The following is a 21739-nucleotide window of genomic DNA, read 5'->3' as shown; positions in this document are numbered from 1 at the left end:
CTGTTAATTACAGAAGTCATAAAGAAACTTCTATTTCTTAATAATCAAGGAGATAGAAAGGTGACTCAAAAAGAATAACTGAAATATGACTATGACAATAACACAAAAAAGTAATTTTAAAAAGCCTCTTTGATATAGTAAAAAGGAAAACAGAAAATTCCCTAAAGGGTAGGACTCAGCTTTGTATTGTGGCTTACTAAGGCTCAATGTTATCATCCATAAAATAGAGATAATGATGTCTACCTTTGAATATTTTTGTGAAGATTAAATAAAAACAAATGCCAAACACTTATCACAGTTCTTGGAACATGTGGGTACATTACAAGATTCTAAGGGGGAAAAAAAAAGTTTCTATGATTTTTAACGTACTTCAAAGGAAGAAAGGAGACTGGATATCTTTGAAGATGATTTATCAAATTTTTCTAACTATTGATATTTCATTAAATAATCGATCACTGCTAAAATTCAACACTGTCTGGAAAACCTAGCCAAATGGTTAAGAAAAATGAATGAGCTATATAGAAAAGAAGAGGCAAAATCTTTATCTACAGATGACATCATCTACCTATAAGACAATTAACTGAGAAATTATCAGAACAATGTGGCCAGTTCAACTTAAACTGCCAGAGCAACCTACTCAATATTAGTATTAGTCAAGTACATTTTCAAAAAAATTAAGTTGTATCAGTACACCACAAATAACTAAATCTCCAAATACCAGATTTATTGAAAAGAGGATCACTTTAAAAACTGCATAATTAATAGAAGAAAAAATAGAATAGTTTTAGATGAGAAACACATCTACCAAAGAAAGCAAACCCAGAAGCCATAAAGAAAAGGACAGATTTGATTAATAAAAATGAGCAACTCCAGACAAGCAACAGGTTAGAGAACTGCTGGCAACTTTTTTAACAAGCAAAATGTCAATGTCCCTTCAAAGAAATTAATAAAAAAAAAAAAAATCCAAGAGAAAAAATGGGCAACAGACATAAAAAGACAACCCACAGAAAAAATACAAATGATCAATAATATATAAAAAGATACTTGTAAAAAGAGTTAGTATTTTTGCCAATCTTACTGGCAAAATTTAAAAAACCGATAACATGAAATGAGAGCAAAAGGAAATGCTTCATCCATACAGTTGTTGGGAATGTAAATTCTTAAGTTTTTGGAGGACAATTGCCAAGTTTTAAAACAGGCATATCTTTGACCATGTTTGCAAAAATGTATGTTAAAAACAAGAAAGTTCCTTCAGTGTGATTTGAAATAGTGATTTAATGAAAGCAACTTTAAATATTCATCAATGAGAAAAAAGGATTGAATAAATTATCCTGTAAGGATACTGTAGTATACTATGTAACAATTATAAAGAAAAAGGCAGATTGCTCTATCTCTATCTATCATCTATCCTGACATGGAAAGATGACCATGAATGAAAAAAATCAAGTTGCAGAAACTTGTGTATGAACCTGTTTATTGGAAAAATAAATGGGTGTGTCTATGTGTATACATATCTATCCTTATAGATATGATGTATATCCCAAACTATTAACAGTGGCTACCCCCTAGGAAGTGGAGGCGACAGGGGGAACCTTCTACTTTATATATTTCTGTATTTAAAATGTTTTAGTGCCTTGCCTTTGTGATCTATATTAGGCCACTAGTGGCATTTTGGTTTCTATCATTCACATGCCTGTACAGGTTAGCCGTCATGCACAGTGCTTGGGACATAGAGCCAGAACACAATGACTGTTCAATTAATTCTGGACATTTCCACCTGGATGCTCCCAAAGCACCTTGAGCTCAAAATTCAGAATTGCCCATTCCACAAATACCTTCCTTCTACAGTCCCTAGCCTCTCTCAAATAAGAAACTACGAGTTGTCAGAACCCACCCCCTTTCCTATAAGCAATCAGTCTCTAATCCATATTGATTTTACCACCTAAAATCGCCACTGAATCCATATCCTCTTTTCCATCCCCTCAGAAACTCTCACCTGGACTACTTCCAAAGCTTCCAAATTAGTCTTATCCATTGCCAATTTATCTCCCATACTGGTTCCAAGAGTGTTCATCCTACAATGAAAATCTAATTATGCATCTCTCTTTCTTAAAACCTTCAGCATTGAGAAAAAGTCTGAAGCACAAAGTATAGGATATTCAAGAGGCTTCACAAATTAGTGCCTGCGAACCTTCATACTAGCCTTCTCATCAGTTTCCGCTTCACACTTTGTGTCCTAATAAGGCATGCATATGGGACTACCAACTAAAATGATCTTAATTCCTCAAACATATCATGCAGTTGTGCAATGCCCGGAATGACAGTGCCCCACCCAACATCACCATCCACAGGGCAAACCTATTTATCTTTTAAAAGCCTCCAATATTTTATCCTCTAGGAAGGCTTCCCTCACCTCAAACTCCTCCTCAATATCCATCCTGCAAGTATCTTACACAAACACACACACAAGCACATGCACGCACGCACACCTATTAACTCTTCTATGTCTTTTCTCCTACAGGTCTCTTAGTTCCATGAGGGCAGAGCCTTGTATTATCCACCTCTACATCCTCTGTGCCCACCTAGTACTGGGTGCCTGGTTTACAGTAGGTGTTCAACAACATTTATTAAACTGGATTTAAACACACTTAAGTAAAATGTGAAATCCTAAGCAAGACTGGAGTTTTAAAAATTCATGTTTTAATTAGGTTCATTTGAACCATAAAAAAAAACCAAACATTCGAGTTATCTTAAAAAGAAGGCTGAGAGTTGTATTAGAAAGCTATTATGGACCTCTAGGGAGAATTTTTCTGTAGAGCACTGCTTCTGTCTTCTCTGCTTCCTCAGACCTTCAATTTGCACATGGTTGGTCCCAGCCTCACTAGCCTCTCCCTCAACTCTCAGCTTCAGTCCTCGCTGCTAACAAGCAACTTATCTCCATGATATCTAATTCAAATTTCTGAGAGTTGTTTTGGTTTTGATTGTTGGCACCAGGCCACCATGTCCTTTCTCTCTGGTGAAACTATGGATCAGTTACCCTATAGTTAGGTGCCACGCCAGGAGCTCCAGGACCAATAACTAACATTTCCCCAACCTCAATTCAATATATTATTTTTATTTACTCAGAACCATTACTAAAGAATATCACTAAAATTATTTTGCAATACTTTTAAAAACAAGTCTTGTCAAGACTTGTTAAGAGTGAAAAAAAAATCCTGCCCATTTCTTCACTGAACCAGCTATACATTCCAAATGTACAAGTTAACGATTGTTTTATTTGTAGATGTGCAAACAAAGAATCCTCTGCATTATCATAACTGCTTAACAGCAGTGGTTTAAAAAGCATTTTTTACAAGCTTTTTGCAGTTTCCCATACACTTATAATGTAAAGAAAAGAGTAGTCAACACATTTTCTTGTTAAATTTTATTCCAAAATATCAAATAATTTTAAAAAAGGATAATCACATACAATGGCAATCTATCACTAATCAACAAAACCTGTTTCTCTTCCTCCAAACTAACACCACTAGGTAATGATTTAAGAAGGAAGGCCACTCACTGACAAGCTACCGTGGTGAGCAAAGAGGAGTACAGGCTGTGAGACAGGTACTCTTAGGGGGTCTTCAATAAAACCAAATTCTCAGTGCTATTAATCTCCTGCTTCAAAACTAGAAAAAAAATCTAATTAAATGTCTGCTATATCTAGAGAGACATCACATTTACACTAAAAGCAAATTTAACATGATTATAACACTATACACATCTTTGAAAGGAAAGGGCAATTTATTCACTAAAAGATGCTGCTATTCTAAGGTTCAACATTCACTGGAAAGAAATATTGTTAAAAGGGAATAGGGGAAAACTCTCTGATAATGGCCATTCAGAAGATCTGAAGAAAAAAAAAAAAACTTTTCCCAGTGCAGATTGTCCTTATATTTCTTGATAGAGGAAGGATTTTCTATTTTAAAATCAGGTAGGTGTTCTAGTTAGCCGACCTGTTTATTAACTATCCTCGCTGGTGACTCATTTTAGCTTCATCTGTAGTAATGAGCAGCTGACTGTGATATCATAACCATCAGTTTAGACTATTGTTAATAAACATATAATCTTAACAGATCTCATTTCAGAAGACAGAAACTGGTACAATTTAGAGTACCGATGTTGTCTTTAAATGAGTCTTGTAATGAAAGCACTATTAGAAAGCTTATATTAAATTAAAAGCACTAAAGAGCAAAGGGTTGTTTCATTCCTTAGCAAAAATTCATAGGTGCTAGAAAATGTTAACTTGAATGTCTTGGGAGAACTTTTAGTCAAGCACTAAACAGGTTATATATCCTTATTCTGTCTCTTTTTTTCAATAATTGGAGCAATAAACTAAGATATATGATAAATCATTTCTAAAATATAGCAACTTTGATCTCTTTGCAAAGGAGAAACTCACAATGATTTAAATTTACCAATTAGGCCTATTTACATTTGTCAAACTAATAAAAATGGGGAAAAAAGAAAGAAGCGCTAGATTCTTCGTCTTTCATAGTTGGAATCATTGGAAACTATCTAAATTTAATAAGTCAAGAATTTATGATGAGTGCCTCACAATTAAAAATAGAATGTATATTATTTAAAGTTACAAAAGTAAACTGTTGAACCAAAAATAACAGTTTATCAAAAATCGAGAGGCACCAGGAAAAGAAAAAAAGGTAGTGTGCACCCAATTTCTCATCTTAGAGTATCAATAGATACTATCTAAAGCTGATAAATCACAAAACGGAAGTATAACTTTTAAAGCAAAAAAGGCAACTTCCAGGAGAACCAAAAATAAACTGTAAACAGTAGTTACCTCTGGAGGTTGGGAGGATGAGCTGGGGAAACTTTTTATTTTATAACTCTATACAATTTGTACTTTCTTACCATGAGTGTATATGCATTTTTTAAATCTAGTTTTTAAACTGTCAATAATGGACACCTTAAAAAAAATACGTATTGTTTTTCAATCTCTGTCAACTCATGGACTGTTGACATTATAAGATGGAACACATTCTAAAGTGAAATATCTCATCTATCAAATTAAAAGTAAGGTAAAGGGAGCAAAGCTTTTTTCCCACAGTGCAACGTTCATAGCTGACCATTCTCAAGTCAAAACAGCTCTGTGACAACTACAAACTTTCAGGAAACCTACACACACTTCTTGATACAGTTTTAAAACTAAGACCTCCTTGATAAATTTAAGCAAAAACACTGATACTGTCCAAAATAACTCCTGTAAACTATTCCTGAATACAGTCATGCTAATAATACACAGAGGTCAGGGGCTTCATGGCAGCACACAAACTGAACTAGCATGTCCTTACATCAGATCAATAAGACATTAAGGGGCTTATATTTTCTTTGAAATCAAAACGAAAGGCATTTTTAAAGTTTGCTATCTTCACTGATCCTCTCAGGAATGTTAAAGTATGCATTGCAGTTTCAACCTCCTAGTGCTTGAGGTTTTTTTTTTTTTTAACAGCAATTTACTTCTGCTTGGACAAGCCGTAGGACAAGCCAAACGGCTGGGTTTTCTGTTAACCCTTAGTTTCAAACCTTTATGCTCATAATAACATTTCAGCTTTCTAATGTGCCTAACATAATTATCTCAAAGAAATTTCAAACCACAACTTAATTCAAGGGAAGGTGGACACTTCAGATCACTGATTACAGAATATGATTTAATACAACGATCTCAGAACTGGATTATTTCCGGTAATCAAAGGAGTTATAACTTAGGTAATAATACGAGTAAGAATCACAGATTTTCAAGCTGTGCCTAGGCTCGTCCTCTTCTCACCTTGCAATACCTCACCCTATCGGACAATCCTTGAAGCAACAATGAGAAAGAAGCGTTCGCAATATTTTAATTTGCACATGCACAACCTAATCTTGGCGAGACTAAGTATCTAATGCACATCCTGAAAACGCACCAACTTTACTCTTAAATAATAACTGTCTAATTTACTGGCAGCCTGACCATGTTGAGATGCACTTCGTTAACTCGTAGGCGATGAAAATAAACCTGACTTGGAGAACCAGAGGCTTTAGGCCTGCTGGAAATCAAAAAGGCCAGCAAACTGAAGCAGTCCTGTCTTTTAAACCCATAGCAAACTTAGTTAACTGAGGCATCACTTGAAATCAACTCTGAACTCCAAATATATCTAGACTTAATGACGTAAACCCTTGTAAATTTCTTAGTAGGAGAGTATCTCGAACCCACCAGGTGGATCTACTCTATTCTAAAGCTCCTCTCTCGGACCCTACTCTGGACCCTCAGCCGCGCTACCCCCGGGAGTTCTGCACACCCTGGGAGCGCTCCATGCTCCTCCCCCGACCCCTCGGTCTCCATCCCGAGTCCTCAGGGTCTCCCTCCCAGACCAACTTACCACAACATCTCTAGCCTCTCACCCTCTCCTCCTCCAGCCCCAAACGAGCTGGTCTTTTCCCTTCCCTTTCCTCCTACCCCTCTATTCCAGGACACTCACCCGCGGTAGTAAGCTTTCACCCGGACCTGGTGCGAATGGTCCCCGCTGCCGCCGCCTGCGATCGGGTGAGACATGGTAGTGCTGTCCCTCTGGGTCGGCATCTCCTTACTCCCCCGCCTCAACGCCAGAGGCCGCGGGTGCCGGGGGCGCGCCGGGCGCGGTGCGGGATTCGGCTGCCCGAGCCTCTCCCGGAGCTGCGGATGTCCGCTCCCCTACCTGTTCTCCCCGCTCGCGGCGCGGACCTAAGGGTCGCCTCGCCCCGGCAGCCGGAACCGCACGACTCCTCCCACCACCCACAGCCGCCGCCGCCTCTACCGCCGCCTGGGCCCAGCACGCCTCCCTGCCTGGGTTCCTCCCACCTCGTTGGCTCCAAAGGCCCACATTCCGGGGGAGGGGGGACACAACCACTGATCCAACTCAAGCCCTAATGCCCGGCTGCACCATTCTTACAGAGGGCAAGAAAAAGGGGGAGAGTGAATGGAAGACGCTGATCATCACAACAAATACGCTTGCAGAGGGCTTGTCATGGAAGCTGTGATTGAGAGAATGCGAAGGTTCGTGTAACTATAGTTCTGTAAAATAGCCCTCTCCCTATAGGGAAAATGGTAGGGGACAAGTGCTGCGGCATCTCACCCAGTTTCTTAACTTGGTCGCGTCCGCGGTCTGCGATTTGGGATTCGGGTAGTTTTGTAGTGCAGGTTTCTGGGATTTGGAGTCCCTGGGGCATTCTGGGACTTGAGGTTCCTTACGTGTAGAGCGCCCCGCCCTCTCGCTGACAATCTGTCTCCTGCACGCTCCCCTGGAGCCGTCCGCGTGGAAATCCTGAATCCAGCTTCTGTATCTCAGGTCACTGGGCTTCGTCACGATCTAGACTTTGTTCTCTGATAAATTTTCCCTTCCAATTGCATCAATCATCTCAATTATACGGTACCTGGAGCCGTCCGCGTGGAAATCCTGAATCCAGCTTCAGTATCTCAGGTCACTGGGCTTCGTCACGATCTAGACTTTGTTCTCTGATAAATTTTCCCTTCCAATTGCATCAATCATCTCAATTATACGGAACAAGAATTCAGTTACCTGCTTAGCACAGCCTATTTTATAGAACATATAATAATGAATGTAATAAAGGAGGAAACTCAACTAGAAGATACGATGGAAGACTGACTTTTCTTCTTTTGTGGCCCCCATATCTACGCCCTAGTTTATCGCCATTGCATGGATCAGGTGCACGGTGAATATTTATCCAATCCATCAATCAGCATTTTTTTTTTTTTTTTTCTGTTAACACTGGCTAACCATGGGTTTAAAGAATCCGTCCTTGTAGCATAGGCCCTGACGTTCCACTGGTCCTGGCTCTGTCACATACTGCAATTAGAGGTAGCACAAATCCAGTCCCTTCATCAGCCATGGTACCAACCCATGCTAAACGGGTTAGATTAATCATAGAAATAACTTCTTTTTACTATGATAAAATAGGGCTGAGAGATCGACTCATCAGAGTTATTTATAACACAGCCTAGTATGATGTTCTTCAACTGCTACAAACTTGGATTATATGCTCTTAATAAAAATCCCATTGAAATACTTGGTATCCGGATTTTTGGCAATTGGGGACCTGCATCAGCATGTTAAATATGAATCAGTTAGCTATGGAATATAAACTATTTGTAAAGTGAGATTATGAAAATTTAATCGCATTAATGGAAAATTTGGTATACTTGTGACGAATTTGAAAGATTATATAATGCTATAGAAAAGGAGATTTATGCTATATGGGAAGTGAGACTTTAGAAAGGTAAGGCATGAAAACCTTTTTATTTTGGGTTCTTATTCCTTAGCAGTTTGAAAAATCCTTTATCATTGGCCTCAGCATGCTTGAAGGTAACCATTTTCTCAGAAGAGGTTTATTGCTTACTTCGTCATCAAGAAGAATCTATAAATATTGATAATTTACATCAATCCCATCATATAAATAAGTTTTCCTTTTCTGAATGATGAAAGCTTTTAGTTGTGATTATCAGAAAGCATGGCCTTAATTTTTTAACAGCGTTATTGAGATATAATTCACATACCATGTAATTCATTCATTGAAAGTGTACAATTCAGTAGTTTTTAGTACATTCACAAAGTTATGCAATCATGACAACTGTCTAATACCAGAACAATTTTATTCCTCCAAAAAGAAACTGCACATGCATTAGCAGTAACTCCCCATTCTTAGCCTCTGGCAACCACTAGTGTATTTTCTGTCTCTAGGGATTTTCCTATTCTGGACATTTCATATAAATGAAATCATACATATGGCTTTTTATATCTGGCTCCTTATATTGAGCTTAATGTTTTCAAAGTTCATCCATGTCATAGCCTATCAGTTCTGCATTCCCATATGTGCTGAATAATGTTTTACTGTATAGGTTTCACATTAATGATGCTATGAACATTCATGTATAAGTTTTTGTGTGAGATATGTTTTTAATTCTATTGGGTATATACCTAAGAGAAGAATTGCTGGGTCATATAATGACTCTATGTTTAACATCTTAAGGTAATGCCAAACTCTTTTCCAAAATGGCGATACCATTTTACATTTGGACTAGCCTTGTGTGAGGGTTCCAATTTCTTTACATCCTTGCTAGCACTTATTATTGACTGTATTCTTTGTTACAATCATCTTAGTGGTTGTGACAGTAGTAGCTTATTATGGTTTTGATTCACATTTACCTATTGACTAATGATGTTGATCATCTTTTCATGTTTTTATTGTCCATTTGTGTATTTCCTTTGGAGAAATGTCTATTTAAATCCTTTGGCCATTTTGAAATTGGGTGATCTGTCTCTTTTTATTGAGTTGTAAGAGTTCTTTATATATTCTGGGGGGAAAAATCCCTTATTAGATGATTGCAAATATTTTCTCCTATTCTGTGCATCGTTGTTGTTTTTGTTTTTGTTTTTGTTTTGTTTCTTGGTGGTATTTGCAGCACAAAAGTTTTTGATTTTGATGAAGTCAAATGTATCTATTTTGTTGTTGTTGCTTATGCTTTCAGTGTCATGTCCAAGAAGGCTTTGCCTAACCCAAGGTCATGAAGATTTACAACTATTTTTTTCTAACAGTTTTATAGTCTAAACTCTTATGTTTAGGTCTATGATCCAAACTGAGTTAATTTCTGTGTGTAATATAAGTAAGTGATCCAAATTTATTTCTTTGCATATGGATATTTAGTTGTCCCAGCATCGTTTGTTGAAAAGCCTATTCTTGCCCCATGTAATTGTCTCGCACCCTTGTCAAAAATCAATCGACCAAAATTGAGCTCCTGATTCTATTCCATTGATCTGTATATATCTATCCTTATGCAAAAATCACAGTTTTCATTATTGTAGTTTTGTAGTAACTCTTAAAACAGGAAAATATGAGTCTTACAGCTTTGCTTTTTTCAACATTGTTTTAACTGTTCTGGGTTCTTTATATTTCCATATAAATTTTAGGATCAATTTGTCATTTCCTCAAAATAGCCAATTGGGATTTTGATAGGGATATTGTTGAATCTATAGAGCAGTGTGTGGAATATGGTCATATCAATAGTATACATAGCCTTCTAATCATGAACACACAATGTCTTTTCTATTTATTTAGATCTTTAATTTTTTCAACAATGCTTCATAGTTTCCATAGTATAAGTTTTGCATTCTTTTGTTAAATTTATTTCTAAGTATTTTATTTTTTTGATGCTATTATAAATGAGTTTTCTTAATTTCATTTTTTTTTTCTCTTTTTATTCTAGCATTCTAAGTGAGCATTTTATATGCCTGGAATCCTGAACTGTTTGAGAAATAATTACTTGAAAGTGTGTTAATTCGTGAGGTTTTAGAATTTGATTTAGCCTAGAAGTACAGAAAATGGTTCTGACACCAGTGGCTTTTAGCTCTGGCTACACACGTCAATCACCTGAGGAGCTTTTACAAACTATTTTGATGGTGGTATGGGGGGCATCCCAGACCAATTGAAACAGAACCTCAGGGTGGCATCTTGAGCATCAGAATCTTTCCTTCCTTCCTTCCTTCCTTCTTTTCTTTTTTCTTTTTCTTCCTTCCTTCCTTCATTCCTTCCTTCGTTCCTTCCTTCGTTCCTTCCTTCGTTCCTTCGTTCCTTCCTTCCTTCCTTCCTTCCCTCCTTCCTTTCTTTTTTTCTTTTAATTGAGATATAAAAGACATATCATTTTATATTAGTTTCAGGTATACAAAATGATTCCATATATGTAAATTTTGCAAAATGATCACAATAAGTCTAGTTAACATCCATCACCACATAGTTACAGGTTTTTTTCTTGAAATGAGCACTTTAAGATTTATTTTCTTAACCACTTTTAAATGTATAATACAGTATCAACTATAATCACCATGCTATACCTTACATCTCCAGGAGTTGTTTATTTTATATTTGGATGTTTATACCTTTTGACCACCTTCACTCATTTCTTCCCTTCCCCTTCCTGTTACCTCTGGCAACAACCAATCTGCTCTCTGTATCTATAAGTTCAGGTTTTATTTTTATTTTTTTAAATTTTAGATTTCATATATAAATGCGATCATACAGTATTTGTCTTTTGGTATTCACTTAGTATAAAACCCTCAAGACCCATTCACATTGTCACAAATGGCAGGATATTTTTCTTTTTTATGGATGAATAAGGTTTTGGGGTGTGTGTGTGTGTATCACATTTTTTTCTAATCCATTCATCCATTGATGGATATTCAAGTTGTTTCCATGTCTTGGCTGTTATAAATAATGCTAAAATGAACATGGGGGTGCAGATATCTTTTTGAGTGAGTGTTCATGTTTTCTTTGGATAAATACCCAGAAGTGGGATGGCTAAATCATATGATAGTTTTATTTTTGATTTTTTGAGGACCTCCATACTGTTTTCTATAGTGGCTGCACCAATTTACATTCCCTTCTTAACTTCATTTTTAATTATTCATTGCTAGTGTATAGAAATACAATTAATTTTGCGTATATCTTGTATCTTACAAGCTTGCTGAATCATTAATTAGTTTTAATAGTGTTTTGGTGGATTCCTTAGAATTTCCTATGTACAAGATTATGCCATTTTAGAATACGTACTGATTTACATCTATCTTTCCAATCTGGATGCCTTTTATTTCTTTTTCTTATCTGATTGCCTTAGCATTATGTCGAATAAAGAGAAGAGTGTGAATGAACACTCTTGTCTTATTTTCAATTTTACATGGATAGTTTTCAGTTTTTCACCATCAAATGTGATGATTATTCTAGATTTTTTTTAATAGATATCTTTTATCAGATTGAGGAAGTTTCATTCTATTCCTAGTTTGTTGACTATTTTTATTATGAAAGGGTGTTGGGTTTTTTGTGTGTGTGTGCTTTTTCTGTGTCTATTGAGATAATCATGTGGTTTGTACTTTATTCTATTGATATGGTATGTTATATTAATTGATTTTTGAATGTAAGCTAATCTTGCATTCCTGGGAAAAATATCACTTGGTTATGGTATATACTTCTTTTTATATATTGCTGGATTCAGTTCGCTAAAATTTTGGTGAGAAATTTTGAATCTATGCTCATAAGCATGGTTTCCTTTAGTTATTTGAAGATAATTTATAATAGCTGCTTTGAAGTCTTTGTCTTCTAAGTCCAACACTAAAAGGAGTCTCTGTGTGTATGGGTCCCACCTGCCTGTTTCTTTACATGTCTCATCACTTTTTGGTCTCAGACCATACATTTCCATTGTAGCAACTCTGAAGATTGATCCAGACTGGCTCTAGGGCTTGTCATTGTTGTTGTTTGCTTGTTTATTTGTTTAGTGACTCAGCTAGACAAATTCAGTAAATTCTATTTCCACCACAGTGTGTAGCCCCTGATGTCTCTCCTCAGCGGGTGTGGCTTTGGCATGCACACTGTCACCCTGACTCCTTCTCCTTTCCCTGGGGAATGACAGTGTAGTTTTAGTCAGGTTCTCTTTGACAGTCTCTTTCACTCATTTCCCTATTAAGTTTTGGCTATTTTGCCTTTATTAATATCAGTCCCAATTGTTAGCTTCCACTATTTGGCAACTGATTGCCTCAGTGTTTTTGACAATGCCCTGGGCATAAATTGCTTCACAGTCTGAGCCAGTGGTCATTTTTTCAATTTATAATTTTCACCAGTTATGGTTGTTTCATTAAGGAGAGAGTATACAGGGAACTCCTCATGGAAGTGCTCTGATATTAATTTTTGAAGTCCGTATGATGCAATTAAAATAGATATAAGGCACAGTCATGCATATAGAATGATCAAGGCATGGAAATTATGTTATTTTTAGTAACAAAATACTAGAAAATATTGAGCCATCTCTGATTTAAAAAAAACAGGAGTCTATAAAAGTGTTTAAAAGGAATCTGGCATCACATTAATCATATCTTTAGGAAAAATTGGCTTTCTTTCTAGAGATAGGGCTGCTCCAACAAGAAAATGACTAATCGGAATAGACAGACCTTTATGTTCAGTCTTAATTAGCATCACTACTGAGCCCTGCAGCAAGGACCAAATATGAACATTTGTTTACCTTGTTCTTTACATCATCTAATAAATTCTGCTACTGGATCTTTCATGCCTGTTTCTCAACTGAGAACTAAATGCTATAAAATGGGAAGTCAATGGTAGACACTGCGAACAAGCCTCCCACAGCCCATTTTCTTCCTGTTATACTTAAAATGGTACTTATTAATAGCCTCAACTTTGGATAAGACTGCTGCTCTTAACCTAAAATTCTTCAGTGATTACACTGAACATGTGATAATGTCATTTAAAGGAAAGAAAAATGTTTAAAGTGCAAGTCCTGATCATTTGGAGGGAATTTGTGACCTTTGGAGATAAAGACTGGGCCCTGGGCTGAATTATACTTGCCTTTGGCTCACTGCAATAACTTTAATAGGAAAAAAATAATTAATGCTCAAATCTACAAGCTTAAGGGATTTAAAATATTTTTGGCCAATATTTCTTTCATTCTGTCGTCATCAGATTGCTGGTCCCAACGTGGAGCCAAGAAAATAACCTACTTAGAGAAAGGTGAAAGAGATAATAAATAGTAGACCGAGATCCTGTGTAATCATGTCCTAATATCACATTAATTGTTTCAGTTAACCTTCAAGAGCAGAAGACACGACCCAACTCCTGATGAGAGCCCTGACAGCTGAGGTGAGTAAGAGAATTTAGTTTTTATCCTGTTAATTAACCTTGCTGAGTCAGCATGGATAGCAAACAATACCCCCATGACTTCCCTTTCCTCCTTCTTTCTCTTATGCCCTCTCGCTGCCCCATTGACATCAGGCCAACTTTATCTTCAAGTTATCTGGGTGCGCCCTTTGCTCCATCCACATAAACTTATTTCCATTATAGTTCCCCAATCTCTCTTCCACACAACAGACAATATAACAGCTTAGGCCTGTTATATTTATATTTATTTTGCCTTTGAAACAAAATGTCTTCACTTTGAAATTAAAATAACTTTAAAATTCATGTCATAGGTTCCCTGATAATCAAAGAAAAAAAAGCTCATTCATTGATGCCAATGACACATATACCTGTCTTTGTATATATAGTACCCTCTGCCTAGACTGAAATGCCCTCCCTAACGCAGTCCCCACCACTCCTGACCAACTTCCACTCTCCTCTAGGAACCATTTACAAACTCACCTCTGCTCCCCTGGCTGTTAGGTACCCATTCTCTTCATGTTTCCTCTTCTTCTGCACTCCTACTCTACACTCTGCTTATATATTAATTACAGCATGTATTGCCCAGTATCATAGTTTATTTTCTTGCTGGCACTTTCATAAGGTTGAGACTATAATTTGTTTTTTCTCTGTGTTCCCTGCACCTAGCACATAATAAGTTCTCAATGTCTGTTGACATTGAACAATACCGCTTTGCTTCATTCCTCTTATTTATAAGAAAAAGGGTAAGCATTTGCTTTACTTGATGAGGATTTCCTGAGACTGAACTAAAATGTAAAATAACACATTGTTAATACAAAAAAACAAAACAACACACACACACACATGAAAGAAGAGGTTTGTTTTAATTAACCATCAGTGGATAGTTCCATTAAGCAAAAGAGTCAGCAATAAAATAAATTATAAAATTTATTTATAAATTTACTTAGTGAAAGTCATTTCATTTACTTAATGAAAGTCACTGAATAGTTAAAGAAGTCTAAGAAACCTCAACACAATTAACTCCTATGGGGTTAATTGATGCCAAGCACTATGCTCTCTCTTTCTTTTCAAAAGAGTTACAATCCAAATAGAAAGTCAGGACATATACTAATAAAGAGAACAAAATGCAAATGTGCCAGTAAATGACAATAATTGCAGCAGCTGCTGAGTACTAACCCCTCTTCTTTGGAAACCAGAAGGCCCCACTTATGTCTGGCTAAACTGAAAGACACAAAGTTGGCTGGTAAAATGATGTTGAAAGAGCCTCCAACAAAATATAGAAACTTCATTTAGAAGTATCATTCATTGTTAAAGGACGTTCACACACCAAATATTGTGTCACCAATAACAATCAACTATATGTAAACTACCCTTCAATTTGAAATGGAAAATTTGCTCTTGAGAATGGTATATTCAATTGAAAATGTAAACCTTACGTAATAAATTTTCCCTGCTCTAGCAGATCACCCACCCTAACATTGGTCTCCTTCTGTGATCTAGTTCTCTCTCATAGCCTCTGGAATGAATTCCCCTCCCCCATAAGTTTGCCAGCCCTTCTCCCCCGACATGAGGGCTAGCTCATTTCTTCACCCCCTCCACCTACTTCTTATTGGACTCAAATATTTTTGTATGGAATTTGTGCTGACCTTGACCCAAATAGGGGCCACAGAGATATCAGGAGAAAAAGCAGAGCTCGCAGTCTATATTGATGTCTAGCTCCTTAATCACTGGCACAATCTCAATGAGAACAGCACTCCACACATCGTGCTTATTACCCTGTGACTTAAACACGAGATATTTTATTGGCTTGGTATGCCTTCCTATTCTGGTTAATGACAAATTACAAATCAGCCTATAAATAAATCAACAATGATTTCCAGAAACTGAGACTTTTAAAACAAAGCTACCATATTCATTAGATGCCTCAAGAGTAGGAATCTTACCTTTTAAGTTCTTTTTGGCACTTAGAAAATTGTAGGTATGCAACAAAGTTTAAACTATTATTAATATTTAAATAGTTTTACATTGTTTTATGTCCACTTAAATACTAAAATTAATCTTAGTGTGATAGGAAGAAAGCTGAGCAACTCTTTATTTTCTCTTTGCCTTGTTAAAGCTGTGACCTGAAGGTTAGTTCAACTTGCTGAGCAATCTGTTTACTCAAGTCAAGCACAACTCCTAAGAAAGTGTCTCATTTTCCCTAACTTGCAACCTTTCAACTAGAATCGTGGGATGGTAGAATTTACTAGCTGGAAGTTACTTTATATCATCTAGACCAGTTCTCTCACACTTTAACATGCATACAAATTAAGTGGGGATTTTGTGAAAATGAACATTCTGATTTAAAAAGTCTGGGATGGGACCCAGATTCTGCATTTCAAATCAACTTTCACATGATGCTGATGTTGCTGATCCACTGATTGTAATTTGAGGAGCATAAAGACTAGGACTCATTTTATGAATGAAGTCCAGGGAAGTGAAATGATAATGATTTTATTATTGTTTCAATGTTTTTTATTCTTTAGCATAATTTTAAAATGCTGTGAATTTGAAACGGACTAAGTGATTTCTAGCAGATGAGAAAAAAAATTAACTTTACAAAATCCTTAGTTTTGTTTTTTGTTTTTAGTTTTCCATGATCTAACCCCATGCTAAAATGATGTCTGTATTCATTGTTATTAGAGAATCACTTTAGCCCACACATAATTTGTTCTTATCACAGTAAATTAACAGACTCATTGTATTCCCATAGAGGCATAACAGTGTGTACTAAGTATTATGTTATGACATACTCATTCTTTCTCATTCAGCAACCTTTTATTTAGTCTTAATTTTATATTTTAACTCAGATAAACACTTGCAAAGATTCTGGTTATGTTCTATAGGCACTGTTCAGTACGAGGCTAGATTATTCTATCTCCTTCCTCCACCTCATAACTAGAAAGAAAGCTTAAGATAAGAGGAACAGGATGGCTTTCTCTATTTCCTGACTCAGTAATTCAAAACTGTAACTCGGAGTTCTCTTGAGAGTTAGTTTAATTTACTAAATTCTTGGGGGAATTTTGCCAAATTCTTTTATCTTTTTAATAGAATTTGAAAACTTCTTATAGTAATATTAAGGAATATTTAAATATATATGTACATATATAAATATATACATAGTAATACATTTGTGTATATATGTTATACATATTACATATACTACATATGTGTATATATTACATATATACCTATATATTATATATATTATGTATATACATATATATTATAATAATTATATACATACATATACCTATTATTAGGTCTCCAGTTTTTCTATTCCTCTAGGAAAGCAAGTAGAGGAACATAAGAGCAAGTTGTCTTATCTATGGAAGGGGAAACAGAATGAAACTTAGGCCTAACAGCTTCTTATTTTAAAAAATGAAAAAAAAAATCTAAAAACACAAATAATATCAAGAAACATCTGCTCCATGTCCAGTAGATACAATAAAGTGTAAAAACTAACTTTTCCCCCTGTGTCTACTTGAGTAGTCTATTTAGGAAGCCACTCTTAAACCTGTGATAAATAACAATTCAAGATTATATAACAATCCATAACAATAGGCAGTACAAAACAGAGTGCTAATTTTGTGGAAGAGTGAGTAAGATCTATTAAAAAATCACAGAAAGGAGTAATTATGTACAGCTAGGATGGGAGAAAAATTTTTTTAAATCTCTGATAAGCAGTTATCTCAGAAGATAAGTGTGGTATGAAACAGAAGCATTGTCTTCCATCTGGAAAGGACTTTATCAAAAACTAACTGAAAAAATTCTTTGTTAGCTTATAACAGTTAGAATATAAGTTCAAAGAGACCACCCCTGGCAAATTTACATGAGATAGGCCTCAGGCTGCTATTTAGCCTTCTAAGTTCTGCTTTTCCTTACTGGCAAAGGAGGAGGTCTATGATCTCAGAGACTCATTCCAGTCTAGGAGTGCAGGATTCTAGGACCCCTTGCAAATGTTTCATTTGAAAAATTCACTAGACTTGAGCTTTATGTGTAAAACTTCTCAACACCTAGCCAAGCCTATGGCACTTGGCATTTGTTGGTTAACACTAGGAATCTGCAATCAGCTTTTCATTCATTGAACATGTTTGTTGAAGATTTACTATATCATAGTCCGTGATAGACATGGAAGTAGGAATTCAAAAAAACTTGCCCTCAATGAGCTCACAGTAGCAAATATGTGTCAGCATTTATTTAAAAACACGTGATAAGGCCCAAGATAATTCAATTGGGGAAATGATAGTTTTGTCTTTGTTTTTGTTTTAAAAAGTGATGCTAGAACAATTAGATATCCACATATAAAGGAATAAAATTGATCCCTATGTAAACCATTTACAAAAATTAGCTCAAAATGGATCAAAGACCTGAATGTGAGAGCTAAAATTATAAAACTCTTAGAAGACATAGGAGGAAATCTTTGTGGCCTTGCATTAGGCAATAGTTTCTTATATTGACATCAAAAGCATAAATAAAAATAAATAAATAAATTGAACTTCATCAAAATTAAAAACGCTGGTATTTCAAAGGATAGCATCAAAAAGTGAAAAGTCATTCCACAGAATGGGAGAATACATTTGCAAATCATATCTCTGATAAGAGACTAGTATTCAGATATATAAGTAACTTTTAGAACTAAACAATAAAAAGACAAATAACTCAATTTCTCTTTGTGGGCAAAGGCTTTGAATACATATTTGTCCAAAGAAGACATACAAATGGCCAAAGAAAAACCATGAAAAATATTCATTATTAGTCATTAGAGAAATGCAACTGAAAATTACAGTGACATACCACTTCACACCCGTAGGTCGACTATAATAATTTTTTTAAAAAGGGTAATAATTAGTGTTGGCAAAGACGTGCAGAAATTGGAACTCTCATATGTTGCTGGTGGGAATAGAAAGTGATGCAGCTGCATTGGAAAACAGTTTGACAGTTCTTCAAGATGTTGAACATCAGGTTACCATATGACCCAACAATTCCACTCTGGTTATATAACCAAGAGAATTAAAAACATATGTCTACACAAAAACTAGTACATGAATGTTTATAGAAGCATTATCTGTAATAGCTAAAAAGTGAAATCAAACCAAATGTTCATTAACTGAAGAATGGATAAACAAAATGCGGTATATCCACAAAATGGAATAGTATTTATCTATAAAAAGGAGTGAAGTACTGAAACATATTACAGTGTGGATGAACCTTGAAAGTATTAAGCTAAGTAAAAGAAACCAGACACGAAATGCCATGTGTTGTGTGATTCCACTTGTGTGAACTGTCCAGATTAGGCAAATCCATAGAGACAGGAAGCAAATTAGTGGTTGCTGGAATTGCAGGGAAGGGGAAATAGGAATTGATTGCTTAATGGTCATGGAGGTTCTTTTGGAGTGATGAAAATGTTCTGGAATTAGTAATGACAGTTACACAAGATTGTGAATATACACTGATGAATTTTATATTATGTGAGTTATACCTCAATTAAAAACAAATACCTGGTATGTACTATTAGAGGAGTATAAACAGGGGTCTATGGGAGCAGCTAACTCCATCTGGGAGAGGCTGTGAATGCTGAGGGAAGATTCTGTTGAGCAGAATCTGAAGAGTAATGCCAGGTGACAATAGTGGGTAGAGAGATTCTGAAGATGGAACAGGCCAGAACATGTATTTTGGAGTTGGACTTTGGTCTCAAAGCTAGTCCTGCTACTTACTAGCTCTGTGACCTTGGACAGATTACTTAATACCACTAAAATAATTATCTTCATCATCAAAATGGTTAGTAATAATACCTCTTCATGGGTCTGCTGTACATATAATATCTTAGATATCTTATTATTATTTCTTAGATAAGATATTACTTGTAGAACACTCAATAAGTATTCAACAAATGTATCTTCTTTTTCTCCCTGCAATCTCTTCTTTTTGCCATTTTAAGTGGAGTTAATGTTGAGTGTAAAGGCAGAGCCGTGAAAAGGCCAAGCTTGTGTCTGAATGATGAGAAATTCAAAGAGGCTTCAATATAAAGGCAGTTGGAAGCAGAAGAAGATGTTTTAGGGTCAGAAAATAAGGACCTCATAAGCCAAGGAAGAAGCTTTGGATTTAGTCCTAAATCAGTAAAGTTTTAGGGAGAAGAGGAATGTGGGGATATTTGTTCTTTAAATGAAAGCAGAAGAAAGGATGGCCCAGAATAGATAAAAATGGTAACTCTGGTACCTCAGGAGAGGATTCAGATTCTTAACTTCATTAAGTGTAACCTAAGGCCTGTATCTTAGAGGCACTTGATGTGGCCTATTTGCTGATAATGAGTTGCTAATAATCCTTTGATGACAGATTTTCTAAATTTTAATTGCTTACATCAGCAAGTATTTTGATAAAACCAAACCTTAGATGAGTCCAGCAAAAGAAAGTACTTGTTATGGGGAGCAGGGCAATTTCCAGTCTGAGTACTATTTGGTGAAACTGAAAGCCTTTGTTCCAATTTTGACTTAAGCAGGTTATGTAACTTGCTGCGTATTTATTTTCCTTTCAGAGAGCAAATGACGACATCTTTAACCCAACTGACTTCAAATATTATGAAAAGAAATAAACATTTCAAAGCTCTTTGAAGTTCATTGATGGGAAGTACCCTTAAACCCAAAATTTCACTAAATAAATAGACAACGAATTATTATTCTTTTCCTGAATCAATTTTTAGTGTCCCCCCCACCTGCTGGCCTGTCTTGCACTTTAACACTTCTACAATTGCAACGAAAACAAAAAACCTTCTGAATTCTTATTCTGAAAACAATGTCTCTGCAGTATATTGATGTAAAAGTAAACACATGCACATAGTACATTGCAGTTATAAAACTTCGACAAATACAATCACATTTAAATTAATTGATTTCTCCCCAAAGTCCATCTGGTAAAGATTGCTGTTATCCCTGCTTTCGTGATGATAAACTTGGTGTTGCACCGGCAGGAAATGAACAGAACCAATGCTTAAACTCAGGTTTTAACTCCATATTTTCAGCCCTACCTCTTTCTGCATTGAAATAGACAAAGATTCACACACATACACACACACACACACACACACACACACACACACACACACACACACACACATTTAATTACCTACAAAATATTCCATACGTGTTACAAAGAATAGATTGCTTCTTGGCTCTTAAATATATCATATTAAGACAGAGGACATTTATTGTAGGTTAAGATTAAGTAGTATGGTATTGGGTAAGAGAAAATTATCAGGTGTTACATATTTTATTTCCATAAAACTACTTCAAATGAGTATCCAAAGCATTTCTCAAAATATGGCAATATCATACAAATTATTTGAATAAAACTAGATATACATTAAATCATCATAACAAATCATTCTGAAATCAATGCATATTGTACTGTGCTTTGCATAAGTACATGGTGTATTTAAAATACCACATAGTAATAATGATTTTTATCTTTCATCCAAAGACTTTAACCAGAAAATAAACTTTCATAATACCTAAATAAAGTAATAAATGTATTAAATATGTTTTGGGGGGTATATTTTATGGTATTTTGACATCTTAGTGGTTTTATTGACAGAGAGACTGCCCCTCTTGGAGTTAGCTAACCTAGAGATAGCCAATGACTAAGCTGTGAATGTGACCTTTATATGCAAACAAACAATCCAAAACTGATATCCCCAAACATCTAACTCTCACATACCAAATCGATATTCCCCCTGCCCTAAATCACCCCAGGGCCAGGTACTGGACAACTAGAGACCACCCCTATAGACCAGAGCCTGCCAAAATTATTCAAACTGTCATTCTCAAATTTGCTCAGACTTTCCTTCACTGCTTCACTCATTTCTTCCTGCAGAAACCACAATAAAGGCTCTGGATCATTCTTTTTCACTTCTTCTGCCTCTGACCCTGGTACTTCCCCATGTGGCTCTCTGCATCGTGTG

At 35.7% G+C, this 21739-nt stretch overlaps 1 protein-coding gene across 6 annotated transcripts in view; it reads right to left on the bottom strand.

The window, feature by feature from the left end:
• PRKCI (protein kinase C iota) overlaps positions 1-6871 on the bottom strand; it is a 69939-nt gene extending 63068 nt beyond the window's left edge. Inside the window, exon 1 of one of the 6 annotated variants that reach the window (XR_002777687.1) lies at positions 6516-6852. Coding sequence is in view for 1 of the 6 variants with exons in the window: in XM_011380309.2 (XP_011378611.1) it covers positions 6516-6616 (101 nt within the window). In the remaining 5 variants the exon portion in view is untranslated. Of the gene's footprint in view, positions 1-6515 lie in introns of all 6 variants that reach the window. The other 5 variants (XR_002777691.1, XR_002777689.1, XR_002777690.1 and 2 more) reach the window with 5 other exon arrangements.
• Positions 6872-21739: the final 14868 nt, after the last annotated feature.

The sequence above is a fragment of the Pteropus vampyrus genome, unplaced genomic scaffold, assembly GCF_000151845.1.
Source record: "Pteropus vampyrus isolate Shadow unplaced genomic scaffold, Pvam_2.0 Scaffold12, whole genome shotgun sequence".
Classification (NCBI taxonomy): Eukaryota; Metazoa; Chordata; class Mammalia; order Chiroptera; family Pteropodidae; genus Pteropus; species Pteropus vampyrus.
This window is presented reverse-complemented; position numbering and strand designations above follow the sequence as displayed.